This window comes from Magnolia sinica, chromosome 19 (genome assembly GCF_029962835.1).
Source record: "Magnolia sinica isolate HGM2019 chromosome 19, MsV1, whole genome shotgun sequence".
Classification (NCBI taxonomy): Eukaryota; Viridiplantae; Streptophyta; class Magnoliopsida; order Magnoliales; family Magnoliaceae; genus Magnolia; species Magnolia sinica.
This window is the reverse complement of record NC_080591.1, coordinates 25,681,319-25,696,334: the sequence shown is the minus strand read 5'-3', so window position 1 is coordinate 25,696,334 and position 15,016 is coordinate 25,681,319. Positions and strand designations below refer to the sequence as shown.

At 40.3% G+C, this 15,016-nt stretch overlaps 2 protein-coding genes across 4 annotated transcripts in view; one reads left to right on the top strand and one right to left on the bottom strand.

The window, feature by feature from the left end:
* The first annotated feature begins 2,689 nt into the window (after nucleotides 1–2,689).
* Nucleotides 2,690–4,585, top strand: LOC131234799 (protein LITTLE ZIPPER 4). The gene is made up of 2 exons (XM_058231762.1): nucleotides 2,690–2,833; nucleotides 4,061–4,585. The coding sequence occupies exon 2, from the start codon at nucleotides 4,081–4,083 to the stop codon at nucleotides 4,306–4,308; it is 228 nt and encodes a 75-aa protein (XP_058087745.1). The 5' UTR covers nucleotides 2,690–2,833; nucleotides 4,061–4,080; the 3' UTR covers nucleotides 4,309–4,585.
* A 2,024-nt stretch (nucleotides 4,586–6,609) lies between these two features.
* Nucleotides 6,610–15,016, bottom strand: part of LOC131234488 (CAAX prenyl protease 2) — a 44,398-nt gene continuing 35,991 nt past the window's right edge. For all 3 annotated transcript variants that reach the window (XM_058231409.1, XM_058231408.1, XM_058231407.1), the window contains 2 exons: nucleotides 7,965–8,045; nucleotides 6,610–6,849 (listed from right to left, as the gene is read on the bottom strand). In XM_058231409.1, coding sequence (XP_058087392.1) covers nucleotides 6,695–6,849; nucleotides 7,965–8,045 — 236 coding nt within the window. In that variant the 3' untranslated portion in view covers nucleotides 6,610–6,694. The remainder of the gene's footprint in view (nucleotides 6,850–7,964; nucleotides 8,046–15,016) is intronic.

Below are 15,016 nucleotides of genomic sequence, written 5' to 3'. Positions count from 1 at the left end.
GTCTTTATGACCTAATCAACAGATTGGATGTCAAATAAACAGTACAGTGGGCCTTAGGAGGATTTAAATGATGGATATCCAATCACTATTGTTTTCCTGTGGTGTGGTCCATCTGAGATTTATATCCTTCTTATTTCTGGATTAAAGCCCTAAAATGATCTTTAAAAATGGATGAACGGAATGGATAAAATACTTACATCATGGTGGGACCCACAAGCACCGACCATCAGCCACGGGGCTGGTGTCAGGGGGTGTAGCCAATCCGTTTCCGCCCACCCCACTCATGAGGGGCCCAAAGAAATAATGACGTGGGATTCAATGTGCGTCCTTCACCATTTAGCAAGCTGCATGGAACCAAAAAAATGAACGAGTACAAATAGATAAGAGGCCAGATTCGTCAATCCAGACCGTCCAATTGGCGGGCCAATCTAAATTTAACTACTCTTTATATAAAAACTCTATGTACTGCTTATCTGAATTTCCTCACCGTTAAAAAATGGCTGTCCAATCCGACCGTTATGGACTTCCAATTAGGGATATTTCTTGATTAATAGCCCATCTAAGGGGTGATCCACTCATTGGACGACCTAGATTTAATGCCAAAGTGGTCCAATCAAGAGATAGTGGGGCCCATAAAACAAAAGGGCAAAATTGTAAGTTCACATATGCAGCCCGTGGGATACAATAAAACTACGGCCCTTTCACATCCGTTATCAAAACCCAAACCCAGACCATCAAGAGCTCAAAAATCATTCATCATCTCCCTCAAACGAGCTTCACGAGGCCACATCATCATCTTGGATGGCCGTTTTGCCCCTAGACCATCATAAGATAGGGGCAAATTCGTCATTTTCCACCCCAAGTTTACGTTAAAAATCTTCCCCCTCCAGGCGCAGGTTAGAAAATGGTCCTGCACGGTGAGAGCACTACAAGTTCGGTGCTCCTCATTGCATTGGGATAATTAGTAAATCTAATCAATCGATCTGGACCATCCATCAAGTTCAGAACCTATTTTTTTTGTAAACCAAGGAAAATCACACCGTTTCTATCACTCCAAGAGTCCCATTATAGAATGGACGAACAGGAGCATTTATGTAAAAATAACCACAATTAAAAATTATGTACATCTATTTGTTGGATAACATCATGGATGGGTTATGATCCTAAAGAATCTCTTTAATCAGGAAATTCTAACCATCCCATCAATGGTTTTGAGAAATGGATGGGTGTCAAAAAGTTTAATTTATAGATGTAAATAATCCCCCAATATATTTTATTTTTATATTATTCACCTAATAAATATGTGATGTATCTGATGAACGGTCCCGATTAATGTTTTAGAACGTATAATTGGCTTAAATGAACGTTTATTATTCACCTAAGAAATATGTGATGTTTTACCGAGAGGAATCTCATGATACCTGCGACTCACGTCTTCGCACCAAACACGCGGTTTTTAATTCTAATAAATGGGGCCCATGGTCTGGTAATCTAAACCGTATGTCCCAGAAATAATCTCCATAGAATAATTCTAACCTTAGGATTTGTAGCCCACAGATAAATGGTTGTGAAGAGAATACTCCAACGGTCCATATTGAAAGGAAAAAAAAAATATCCCAATACTGGTGTCCTAGATCTTATTAGTCTGGAATATTTTGAGGAATTGTCCTTATAGTGTTAGTCAAAAGATCAATGGTATGGATTACTAAAAAGTGGGCCCCACTAGTCAGAATTGGAAACTCGAGTGTGGTGTGTATAACAACGGCCGCAATAAAAACGAATATAAATGCGTCTGGAAGATGATGAGAACGGGAGTTATTTGATACGCTAGATGACTATGATGCTTGATACGCAGTAAGTGAAGAAATTGTACACGTGGCATAGATTAACTAAAATTAAACCGACCAGGTTTTGGGTCGCAATGTATTTAAATAATAATCCTAAAATCAGAGCCTTTCATTAATTATAAGCTCCGATTCGTGAATATTCTTATGTTGAAATAGGATCATCGGATATTTTTAATACCATCCGTCCAATAAATGTCCACCAATCAAGCAGTCAGATACCCACTTAATTTTTTTTAATTAATGGAACATATAAACCATGACCCATAATTTGGACAGTTCAATATAAATTACGTTATACTCCACGTGTGCAATCCCCAAGTGCCTGCGCATCATCCATCGCAATCCGCCAGAGTAACAAAAGCTTTCCTCCCAACACAACCCACACGTGTGCCACACACCACCCACAGCGCAAGTTAGCAAAGGACAGAAATAAAAAAAGAAGTCCCATGCAAGATGGGAACCTATAACGCCCCTAAAAATAGAAATGAGAAAAAATGATTAATTATTATATACATAGAAACAAAAGAGCATCATCAATGGTTGGATGTGATGATGGGTTCGACTCAATCCAAACCATCATTGCGAATCTTGGGCCGACCGACCAGGACCCTCCATCATTTTGGACACCCAAAATTCCCAAAATGCCCCCACCATCATCATCATCACTTGTAGCCAACCCCATCATCATCATCATGCATCCCCCATTTATATCCTCAGCCCCTTACCGGCCGCCTTCCATGCTTACACATGCATGATTGTGGTGGGCCCCACCTCTCTCTCTCTCTCTCTCTCTCTCTCTCTCTCTCTAAAAAATCTATATATATTTACCCCCATATACACCCCTCATTGTTCTCCATCTTGCAATCTTGCTACCATCTTTTGTCTCCTATCCACCCATTTCTACTCTTCGTTTTTTTTTTTTTTTCTCGTTTCCATCCATCCCATCCATCCATCAGCTTCCACAGGCAATCCCCACCATCCAAAAGGTGATATTTGTTTGAAGAAAAAAAATTGTGAATTGATTTTACCCTTTTGATAGATGGGCCCCTCTCTTGCTAGCTTTCACCCTTTTTTTGATACATGCACGCCTATTGTCTACTTAAAAGATGTTGGAGACTCCTCAACCGTACACGTGGCAAAGTTGTTCAGCAATCCAGACGGTCCAAATTGCTGGCCCAACTGTGGATGGAGCACCACCAAAACGTTCCATATAGTATTCCCTTCGATGGTTAGGATTACTTGATCAGTCTGGTGTAACAGATACGGTCTATCCACATTGGGAGCCACAATTTGGATGGTTTGGAGGATGAATCACTACCTTCTTTTAAGTTGTGGTGAACTAACACAGTTTTCTTCTTGATTTTTTGAGAATTTTTTATGAATTTGGTTTTGGGAGTTGTTATATTGTACTATTTTTTATACCCAAAACTAGACAAGCTGGGTGTGTTTATCAACCATGTAAATTTTATTTGGTTTTTCTTACATCTTCCTGTTTTAGTGAATATATATATAGTTTTGGGCTTGTGTTTTGTAATTCGTTTAGGGTGCGTTTGGTTGCACAAAATTTCATGATATTTTACCAGATTAATCATGAAATATCATGATATTTGGTGCAACCAAACGCACCCTTAAGTGAATTTTGATTGTTGGTCTTTCTTTCTTTCTTTCTTTCTTTCTTGTACTAGAAGACAAAAAAGCACGTGTTTTTTTTTTTTCAAAACATGTGGTCCTTTTTTCTTTTCTTGAATGGGAATTGTTCCTACAGAGGAATTGGGATTACCCTACGCGAAGCCCAAAGTGGCCCACCTAGGATCAGCAGAGACCATCAGATAGGAGGATTCCACCGTGCATTTCACATGACCCAAAGGTGACCGTTATTGCATAATCACAGCCATACGATGCTAGCCCTTTCAGGCCCTGATCTGAATGGATGTGATAAGGTCATGTGCAATCCACACGTTGGATCACTCCTATCCAGGGGGGCCCACTTAGTACCCAAATATAAATCCAGACGCAAAAGAATCTGCACTAGAATGGCTGATCACTTCTATTCAACCGTCCATTTGCTTCAAGGGAGTAGACCATGCCTGGTTCTGGAAATGGGGCATCTTTAAATCAGAGCACCTATCAACTGGACGGATTGGATCTATCACACGTGTGCCACGTTGGCACGTGCTAACTATTGTGGGTTGTGTTTTTTTTTTCTCTCTCAGGATTTAAAAGAGTCCCACAAATGGATAGGCTGAACTCAGAGCTGTACTTGCAGAATTGCTACATAATCCAAGAGAATGAGAGGCTTAGGAAGAAGGCCCAGCTTCTTAATCAGGAAAATCAGGTCCTTTTATCAGAGCTGAAGCAAAAACTCTCCAAATCAAGCGCCAAAAACACTAAGAACTCCCTTCCTGACCTCAACATCAGCACTAATTCCAACCCTCCCACCAGCTCCAGCAGCAGGCCTTGATCCCCACCGCTCATCATCTAGATAATGGAGGTCTTTGTGGAGCCCACTTCTGTGATGAAACCATAGGAAGCTAGATAGTTATAATGTTTTTCTTTTTCTTTTTTCTTTTTTCTTTTTTCTTTTTTTGGTAGGCCCCATTTTGTGTAGAACAATAAGAATCTATGTAACCATAGGATCAGTTTCAGTTTAGTTAGTTTTTTCAGTTACAAAAGCTGTAGCATCTTTTCTTAGCAATGAGGTACTTGCTTTGAAGTTTGAAGAACTTTCGGTAAGCCCACACGCGTGTATAAGCCATCTCATCTACAGGCCACATGATGTACAAGCATGCCAATCAGGTGGGCCACATCTTTCTTTACTATCTGTCACAAAATCAGATCAACAGGTAGGCCACAATTTACAATAAAAAATTTAAAAAAATTTTAAAAAAAATGGACGGATGAAAAATCTTTTTCAGCCACCTATTAGATCTAACATTGTGGCTCATACAATTAAGTAGGTCAGCCTGATTTCAGGGCTAGCAGATCTTCATGGTGGGACCCACATAGTAGAAGGCTTGGATCTCATGCCTGTATAGCCTATTGACAGCTATGGCATCATGTACACGAACCGGCGTTATTCACACGAGTGCATAGCAAACCTCTCCATTGAATATTTATTTCTTAAAAAAAAAACACCCTTTGTGAGACGTTCCAGTCAGTGGTACTAGTACTAGTCTACTACTGTTTTCTCCCATCCCATGTCACGGGCCGTACGCTTGGTAGATTCGTACAACAACCATCCCATCCCAATGCATTTGGCTCGGCCATGGACTCACATATCCATGATCAGACAATCCCAACCGTCCTTTCCATTTGTACCATATCAGTCAAGGTCATCCGATCAGTCTGCTTGTTGGTCCATGGCTATTGCACAGTTGGCCCACTGAAAGATATCCCCACTCTTGTTAGGTTGGTAGATTACAACGGTTAATCCAGAAGCATGAGCTGGGCCCAGCAAGATGGGCCAATCAGATCGACTGTCTGTGTCGTTGATCCGTGGGCCCACTGGCCAAAACCTGAGGCTGAAAATTACTTAAAAGAGTTTCAATATCCTTGACTGAGTTAATATCATATAATTCCTGACCCATACGCAATGCCAAGTCTTAAATCCATGGTTAGAATTTTTCCATCAAATCAACGGCTTGGATCTTAAAAACTAACACAATCTTAACCTTCGATTTTTGTGAGCTACAGAGACGCCTAAGTAAAGAAATACAACGCTCAACATTCGACTGAAAAAAGGTCCTTATGTTGGTCACTTGGGACAATCAAAATTGAGAGATTTTTAAGTATGCTACAATCAATGATGAAACTCGACAGAGCAATGGTCTGGATTCATGAACCATTCTTAAATTTATTGTGCCCTGTCAAAGAAATGGTCATGTCGGAGCTAATATACTAATATCCGAACCGTCCAAATTGTGGGTCCCGTTCAGATGGAACTTATCCTTAAATTAGTGACAGTAATCAAGCAATCATAACCATTCAATTAATGACTAAAATTAAACAATGTTAAGAGAAAGAACTTGGTACTTAGGTAAAGCATGACGATCCATACACATGCAAACGGCCACCGCAAGCACGTGCCCCGCATTCTAAAGTGCCATAGCATGGGTCCCACTGATGGGTCATATCTGTCTGGGTGGAAGCCCATCGTATAGGCAGTTAAAACCAGGAAAACAGAACATTCCTGTCCAGCAAAAGAAAATATGCCATTTCTAAGAATCGTGGTCTGGCTTGATGCAAGTGTATGATAATGGACTACTCTGCAAGAGAATCAAATAACACCTATAATCTGAATGTATTGTCAAAAACCTTATATCCAAAATCAAAAACCTTATATCCAAATTATAGACTGGAAAAATACTATGGTCAAAATCCAGATTGTTTCAAAATTTTGATTTCTAACCATTAAGGGGTTCTTTCATAATGGATTTGATCGAAAATCAAGAAATATATAACATACAGAAACAGAGGTTTGCTAAAACACCCACACATGACCACCTGGCTAGCGTGCAGGGCATCCAAGCTGTGTATCAGGCAGGGCACACCGTGTATTGTCATCTGGCAAAAAAATTCAGCCTGGTCAACTGCCAGGTAGGCCACACAAGACAATTTTTTATTTTTTTTTTAAGCACATGTGGCTCATGTGACCCACCTGAATTTTCAGCCAGAGGATGCAAGGAATGTGAGTCCCACATGATAAATGGCTCAGGTATCCTACACACATGCAAGGTTAGCACGCTGCATGAAGTGGTGAGTGTGGAGGGGTCCTGTGGGGGCTATCGACCCTCTACAGAATGGTATAAAAATAAATAAATATACCTGACTGAATGCGTTTATCGTGCTCAAGTGACTCGCGGGTTCTTAGAAGTCCAACTACAATATCCGTGCCAACATCTACAATTATCTGTTCTGTCATTGTATAAATCCGTACTCGTGGCTGGAAAAAGAAGCCAGAAAAAACCCACCATTCCGGCCAGAAAGGCGAGGATCGTCACCCCTGAAAAAAGAGAGAACAATCAATGATGCAACCAAAATATTTCATAAGATTCATACATCAGGCAGTGAAGGAAAAAATATATAAATAAAATAAAGAGGAAAACAAAGAGGAACCATAGGGTACTTGAGTTGGGTGTTCCGTTCAACATGTGGGGCCCTGGCTCATGACTCATCATGCATGAGCCTTGCTAAAAAAATCTCCCAGACTGAAAGGTTCTAGCCGCCAGTCGTTGGCCTTTTACAGTAGAACGCAGACCATTGCTGTATCTATTTTCAATTGTATATTTGTTGGCCACAAATCAAAAGTTTGGATTGTCCTATAGGAGATTTTTGTAGGGTGTATTTTATCCACAGTACGGCCCAGAATATCTGCCATGCAAAACATCAGGTCGAGGATCATATAATCTTTGGGATAAAAGAATCAAACTTCAATAGGATGTAGACATTTTGCGATGTTATAATTTCAGAAGACATTAAACATATCTGAATAAAAATAAGTTAGAGCATGTTCACCTGTGATTTCTCTAATTTATATGTGCGGTGGAAATTCACCTGCAAACAGATGGTGGGTGCCATTTGACCATTTTTGTTTAATCCATCCATTTGCAGGCCACCGTTCAGAAGGTTAGGTTCGTCTGAGTTGTGCGGTTTTTCCAAAAAAGCCCATTTCTATGGCCCATTGGATGAACAATTCCCATCACTAAAATTGAAGTCCTACAAAATGTTATCCCCCCATACATACGACAAATATTTATGGTGATTGGGACTGCTGGTCTGGTGGGCCACCACAATGAGCTTAGGCCATACACTAAAACCATACTGATTGGCTGATTCAGACAATATGATTGTTGCTCAATGTGGATTTTTGCTAATTTTTTTAGTGAAGCCTATTCACTTTTACGTCCACAATTTGGGTGATAGCTAGTGGCTACTGGTCTGATTGCCTTCCATTTTGAGATATGATCCATCCACATGGTGGACGACCAAATCAACGGTCTGGATCATTGCACACAATTGACAACAAATCCAAACATTCACATCAACTCATAAAGTTATAAACAAGAGCCTTGTGGAATCGATTCACATGTCATATAAATAAAAGCTGAGTTTACACACCTTTTCTCCGTGGAGGCAACAAAACAGGCAAACCCATCACGTTGCAGAATATATGAGCCACAGTGGGAGAAAGCAAATGCCCTGCATAAAGTTAGCAGTCGGTACACGTCATTTTCATCTAACAAAAGCTATTAGATTGTAAATCTCTAGCTATGTAATATCCTATATTTAGCACCTAGGATCTTTCTTCTAGCTATGTAATATTCTCTCTAGCTATGTAATATCCTATATTTAGCACCTAGGATCTTTCTTACAGCTATGCATATTGTCTATCAATAGGTTGTAATCATACTATAAAGAGGGTGTTTTTCCTCTAATACAAAATACATAGAAATTCCAAACGTATTATGGTATCAGAGCCTGGGCCATCCCTCACAAGCTCGCATCCACGCTTTATCCACCACTTTACCTTTTATTATTTTTTCTAAACAATTTCATTGTGATGTTTGTCCTCTAGCAAAACAGACTCGTCTACCTTTCTCTTCCAGTTCTATTTCTACTATTGGTATTTTTGATTTAATTCATTGTGATATCTGGGGACCCTACTCAATTCCTTCTCATTCTGGTGCTCGTTATTTTTTAACAATAGTTGATGATTTTTCAGGAGCAACTTGGACATATCTCATACAATCTAAATCTGATACCTATTTTTTTTCTTAAATCTTTTTTTGTTATAGTTAAAACCCAATTCCAAACACAAGTTAGACAAATCCGCACAGATAATGGAATGAAATTTTTTTCTCATACTATGCGCTCATACTTTCAAAACATTGGTGTTATCCACCAACATTCTTGCGTTGCCACTCCGCAACAAAATGGCATCATAGAAAGAAAACATCGCCACCTCCTTGACGTTGCCCGTGCATTGCGGTTCCATGCACACCTTCCGCTTGAATTTTAGGCAAAACACATTCTTACTGCTACGTATCTTATTAATCGCATTCCAACTCCCCTCCTTTCTGGTATCACTCCATTCCAAAAACTCACCACAAAACCCCCTTCATACACACATCTCTGGGTTTTTGGTTGTCTTTGCTATGCCTCCACTTTGTCTAGCCATCGTGACAAATTTCAGCCTTGTGCTCGAAAATGTCTTTTTTTGGGCTATCCATATGCACAAAAAGGTTATCGGGTTTTTGACCTTTCTTCTCGTCAACTTTTTATCTCTCGGGATGTTGTTTTTCATGAGGACATTTTTCCTATGGCCAATCTTCCTCTCTCTACTCCTCCAGTCCTTCTATTTCCCACTCCAAATATTTTGGACCCCTCCATCCATGACAAACCTTCATCCAACCCACCCCCTGCCTCACTTCCAATGGTACCCTCCAAAATATTTGGCTTCGTGATTTTGAGTGCTCTAATGCCGCCATGCCTCTTTCCCAAGCCTCGTCTATTTTCACGAAGGTCCGTCCCTTCCCCTTATCTAATCTTCTTTCTTACACTAATTTTTCTTCCTCCCATAAATCTTTCCTTGTTAGTATTTCTTCTCTTGTCGAACCTACCAGCTATTCTCAGGCTGTGAAAGACCCACATTGGCACGAAGCTATAGCTACTGAAATAAAAGCCCTTGAGCACAACAAGACGTGGACTCTCACTTCATTGCCTCCTGGCAAAACTCCAATTGGTTGTAAATGGGTGTATTAACTCAAGTTTCGTTCAAATGGTACTCTTGAAAGGTACAAAGCTCGCCTTGTCGCTAAAGGCTTTACTCTTATTATAGGATATTACATAGCTAGAGAGAATATTACATAGCTAGAAGAAAGATCCTAGGTGCTAAATATAGGATATTAAATAGCTAGAGATTTACAATCTAATAAAAGCAAGGAGTCACAATGATTGAACACACATCACTTGCGTATCCTTGCAACTAGCAGATAAATGCATACACAGATTTTGCAGGAAGGACATCAAAATAAATAAACAGCTATGGTTTGTGTTCATCATCACTCTTCAAATGGAGATGACTCATCCACTAAACACATTGCAAATATGTGCATTCATCTACATTCTGAACTACAATGTGGATAGAGCATAATCTAAAATTACAGCAATTTATGAGCCTGACTGTCACATTAGTGCCCATCAAAACATGCTTTGGGCTGAAAAATATTGACACCACGTGTCATTGAAAAAGTGGGGTGTTAGGGGAAAGGCTTAAACAGCCCATGGCTTTTTCCATGAAAAGGCAAGAAAACAGCATTTGACTCAATTTGACAAATAGATGAGACGAACTGGAATGATAACTCAAGTCTACACTAGCTATATAGTGGTCAACCACGTTTATCCTCTGAATGGTAGAGGAAGTATCAAAACCAACACACCCATTAGAAGGTACTAATAAAGACGAATCAGGTTCTAGTTATTGTTCCACGAACATTTCCCAGGATCAGCTAAATTTGAAGAACATCAACAGGATATCAAACTTTCTAATCGTGGAAGACACGGTCCTAGACTAATAGAATTGGATCGAAACTGGATTGGAGGATGAAAGGTGTACTTAGAGAAGGGATGATGTGGTAAAAGCAAAGCTGCAGAAAGAAAAGAATTTCAGTTGAAATTGAACAAATAAGATGTTTTGCTTTATTTTACTCCCTTCCCAGAGAAAATGAGGCATAGTGATTTTTTTTTTTTTTTGTAATAATGGATTTTATTAAAAGGAAGGAAAACAGCTACATCAAATGTGGGCCACAGGTCACTAATAATTTGATTTCAATGCTCCCTCTAACAACTGAATCCACAATATCATTCGCCACTTGGTGCAGAAAGTTAAAAAGGGAGGATCTCAATTTGAATAGCATACCTTTTTCTTCCTGAAGATCAAATCACAAATTTCTTCACAGATGCAATAGAAAATAAAAACAATTGATTCTGGTTGAAAATCAAAAGTCTACTAGCCGCTATGCTAGTAACACTAGAATCCCCCGCTCTACTTCTATCATATGCAAAACATGCCAAAAAGGAAGCAATGCACACCAACCAAAGAAAACTTTTTCATTCCATCATAAGTCTTTCACTAAAGAGTCTTTACATGTTTATATACTTATTCACAAAGCAAGGGAAACCTAATTTAATCCTAAACATTCATTGTTTCTAGTCCTATTTAACTAAAATTTTAAAAATGACTAGAACACTCGCAAATCCCTGATCCAGGACCGATGCATGAACTGAGTAACATATGAGAACAAATAGCCGAATTAAGATAATAAAAAAACACAAAAATCGCTATAAACATCACATATATCATGAAAATCAAAAGAAAACCATGCATAATCCTAGCCTAAGCTACCAACATCGTAACTCAAGATCATTAAAATAAAAAGAAACTAGAATCTAATGGATGTAAGGACATCCAATTAGCATAGGATATAATCTATTTCAAAATAGGAAACCTAATACAACCTAGGGTGAAAATTAGGGTTTTGGTAATTTGGGAAAGTAGGAAATTTATGTTTAAGGTTAGGGTTTCAAGGATGGAAAAAAAAAAAGGTTTTGATATAATGATGGTGGGAAACCAAAAGGGGCAGGTGGGTTTCATGCGTGCGGCTGGATGGTCACACGTGTGGCGTGGGAGTATGGGTTTAGGTCGGTTAGGGTTTGGATTGCTGATAGGTATGGAAAAGTTGGGTTTAGGAGAAGACGAAGATTTGAGATGGGAGAATTAAAAATCTGAAGAAAATACCTGAATGGGGAAGAAAAAAGAAGATGGTGTAGAGATAGATGGAGACCTGGCACCTCCGTTGATGAAGATTAGCCTCGCACCAATTTTCCTTCCAAATCGTATGGAAGTATCTTCAAATCGCATGAAGATAGGAGAAGAAAGCAAGCGCTTCTCTCTCTCTCTCTCTCTCTCTCTCTCTTTTAATCACGAAATTCAATGAGGGAGAGGTCACACGCCCTCCTCTTTTTATAGATCCAAGAAGTTTCAAAAATTACAAAAATCCCCGTCTCGTGAAGTTTAACGAAAATAACCTAGTCTAAATAAAATCAACCAAAACACTCATAATGTGTTTAATTATATAACTAAATCCTAAAATATGATAAAGTCTAAAACTGATGTGGACGATCAACGATCAATGGCCCGATCATGTGATCCATGTGATCCAATGACCCAATCGTCGTGTCCCTCCGATCCAAAGGTCTGAATCACTCCATAAAGCAGCCCATGTGCATCTTCCCAATGTTGTGTCTTCCAGATGCTCGCACATGCACCTGGGGCCTTCAGCATGATTACAAGTACTCGCCTAGCCATAGGGAAATCGGCGCGGCCCGCCTCCTCTGATATGTACGTAAGGGTGTACATGATGTGATGTCCTTATCAACTCTCCTGGGCTGAGAAGAGTTCGCCTCTGGTGGACTAAAACTCATGTAACGCTCCAAAATATCTGGATTTAAATGTTGTAGCTCGTCCTCTGTAATCCACGTACTGTCGAAGATCGGCTTGTGCTTCCACTTGATGAGGAATTTCTGAAATCCTCCATGTCAAGTGGAAACTGCTTGTGTATCCAGTATGTCTTCTATTTGTTCGCTTTGAGCAGACAAGGAAGTTAAATGTGGTAATGGCTCAGATGATTGGTCAAGGGTCATGGATTTGGGACTAGGTCATGGTCTATGGGAGGGTCTATGGATGGATCAAAACGTGAAGTAGCAGGACCCTTGAATTTTACTAGATTTTCCACAGAATTCCCATGGTAGGTGAAAGGTCTACTACATACGCATTAGGACCCAGTTTCTGCATTATTTTGTATGGTCCTACGCTACGCGCTTATAACTTTTTAACGGCCACATGTGGGAACCGTTCAGGCCTCATGCAAACCATGACATAATCTCCTACTTGGAATTCATGAAACCTGCGATGAGAATCAGCAAACGCTTTGTATTTTTCATTACTTACATTAATTCGCTTCCTGACCTCACTATGCATTAATGCAACTTATGTATATGACGTGCAAACTCAAGTGTAGACTCAAATGGCCTATGGGACACAGACATAGGTATAAGATCTACAAGTTTCGTCAATTTGTAGCCATGTACAACCTCAAATGGACTCATGCCTATGGACCTATTGATGGAACTATTGTATGCTAACTCGGCTATAAGCAAAACGGTATCCCAAGCTCAGACGTGATCACCCACAGGACATCTAAGCAGATATCCAAGACTCATATTAACAACTTCAGTTTGACCGTCTGTTTGAGGGTGATAGGCAGATGAAAATTGAAGCCTTGTCCTCATCATGTGCCATAGTGTCTTCCAAAAATAGCTCATAAAGCGTACATCACGATCAGACGTTATGGTCTTAGGTAGGCCATGTAACGCACTACCTCCCAAAAGAAAAGCTTAGCCACATTGGAAGCATCTGACGTTTTCGAGCACGGAATGAAATGGGCCATTTTAGAAAAACGGTCCACCACCACAAATACGGAATCGTGTTTCTTAATAGTTTTCGGTAAGCTTAACATGAAATCCGTACTAATATCCTACCATGGAGCATGGGGTGCTGGCAAAGGCGTATACAATCCTGTATTTTGCTTCCTCTGCTTTGTCAGTTGACAAGTCTTGCACTGCCCAACAATCTTGGCTATATCTCGCTTGAGACTTGGCCAATAAAATCTATCCTCCACAAGGGCAATGCTATTGTCCCTCCCCAAATGACCAGCTACCCCTCCTGCATGAAGTTCCCAAACTAGGAAATCACGGAGGGAGGTGCGAGGAATACAAAGTCCGTCACCTTTAAATAAGAACTCATCGATGATGACAAACCCGCGACTGTCGGTCGGGTCGACTGACTATCTCGCGATGACACATACAACTCACCAAAGTCTAGGCATGTAGGATACTCTTCTCTCAGCCGATCAAACTCAGTCACTTCCACTCTCATACTTTGGAGTAGCGCCACACAACGACTAAGGGCATCAGCAGGTTTGTTCTAGACCCCAACCTTATGTTTAAGAACGAAAGAGTATTCCTGAAGAAATTGGACCCATTTAGCATGCCTAGGATTTAGTTTCTTTTGGGAACTGAGGTATCGTAAGGCCCCATGGTCAGAGAACAATACAAATTCTTGCGGTAATAAATAATGCCGCCAATGGCGCAAGGATTGGATGACCGCATAGAACTCTTTGTCATAGGTGGAATATTGTTGCTTTGCCTCATTCAACTTCTCACTAAAATAAGCAACAGGGTGCCCTTCTTGACTGAGCCCGCCACCTATACTTACCCCAGATGCGTCACATGCGACCTCAAAGACTTTAGAAAAGTCTGGAAGGCGCATGACAGGGGCTTCGCTCATCTTGCCCTTAATCTCCTTAAAAGCTTTAGAGGCAGCTTTAGTCCACACAAACTCTCTGTTCTTGACGCAATCTGTGATGGGAGCCATAATGGAGCTAAATCCTCTAATGAACCGCCTATAAAAAGTCGTCAAGCCATGAAAGCTTCACACCTCATGAATACCGCGCGGTTCAAGCCATTCAACTATGGCACGGACTTTCTCGAGGTCCGCTTGCATGCCCTCAAATGATACGATGAACCCTAAGAAGATAATGCTCTTTGACATAAATGTACACTTCTTAAGGTTAGAGTATAGCTTTTTAATTTTGAGGACCCCACAAACTTACCTTAGATGGTGGAGGTGTTGTTCCTTTGATGTGCTATAAATAAGAATGTCATCAAAATACATCACAAGGAACTTACCCATAAAGGGTTTCAACACCTGGGTCATCACTCTCATAAATGTGCTCGGGGCATTAGTCAAGCCAAAGGGCATGACTAGTCACTCGTATAACTCATCCTTCGTCTTGAAGGTTGTCTTCCACTCATCTCCTGGGCATATAAGTATTTGGTGATACATGCTCTTGAGGTCAATCTTTGAAAAGATCGTGGCACCTGCCATCATGTCTAACATATCATCAAGACGCGGTATGCGAAACCGGTACTTGACTGTGATTTTATTGATGGCTCAACTGTCCACACACATGCGCCACGTGCCATTTTTCTTGAGCGTAAGAAGTGCTAGCACGGCACACGGACTCATGCTCTCTTAAATGAAACCCTTT

Bases quoted from the DNA above. Each gene is read 5' to 3' on its own strand.
- LOC131234799 (XM_058231762.1), top strand. From the start codon at position 4,081: ATGGATAGGCTGAACTCAGAGCTGTACTTGCAGAATTGCTACATAATC.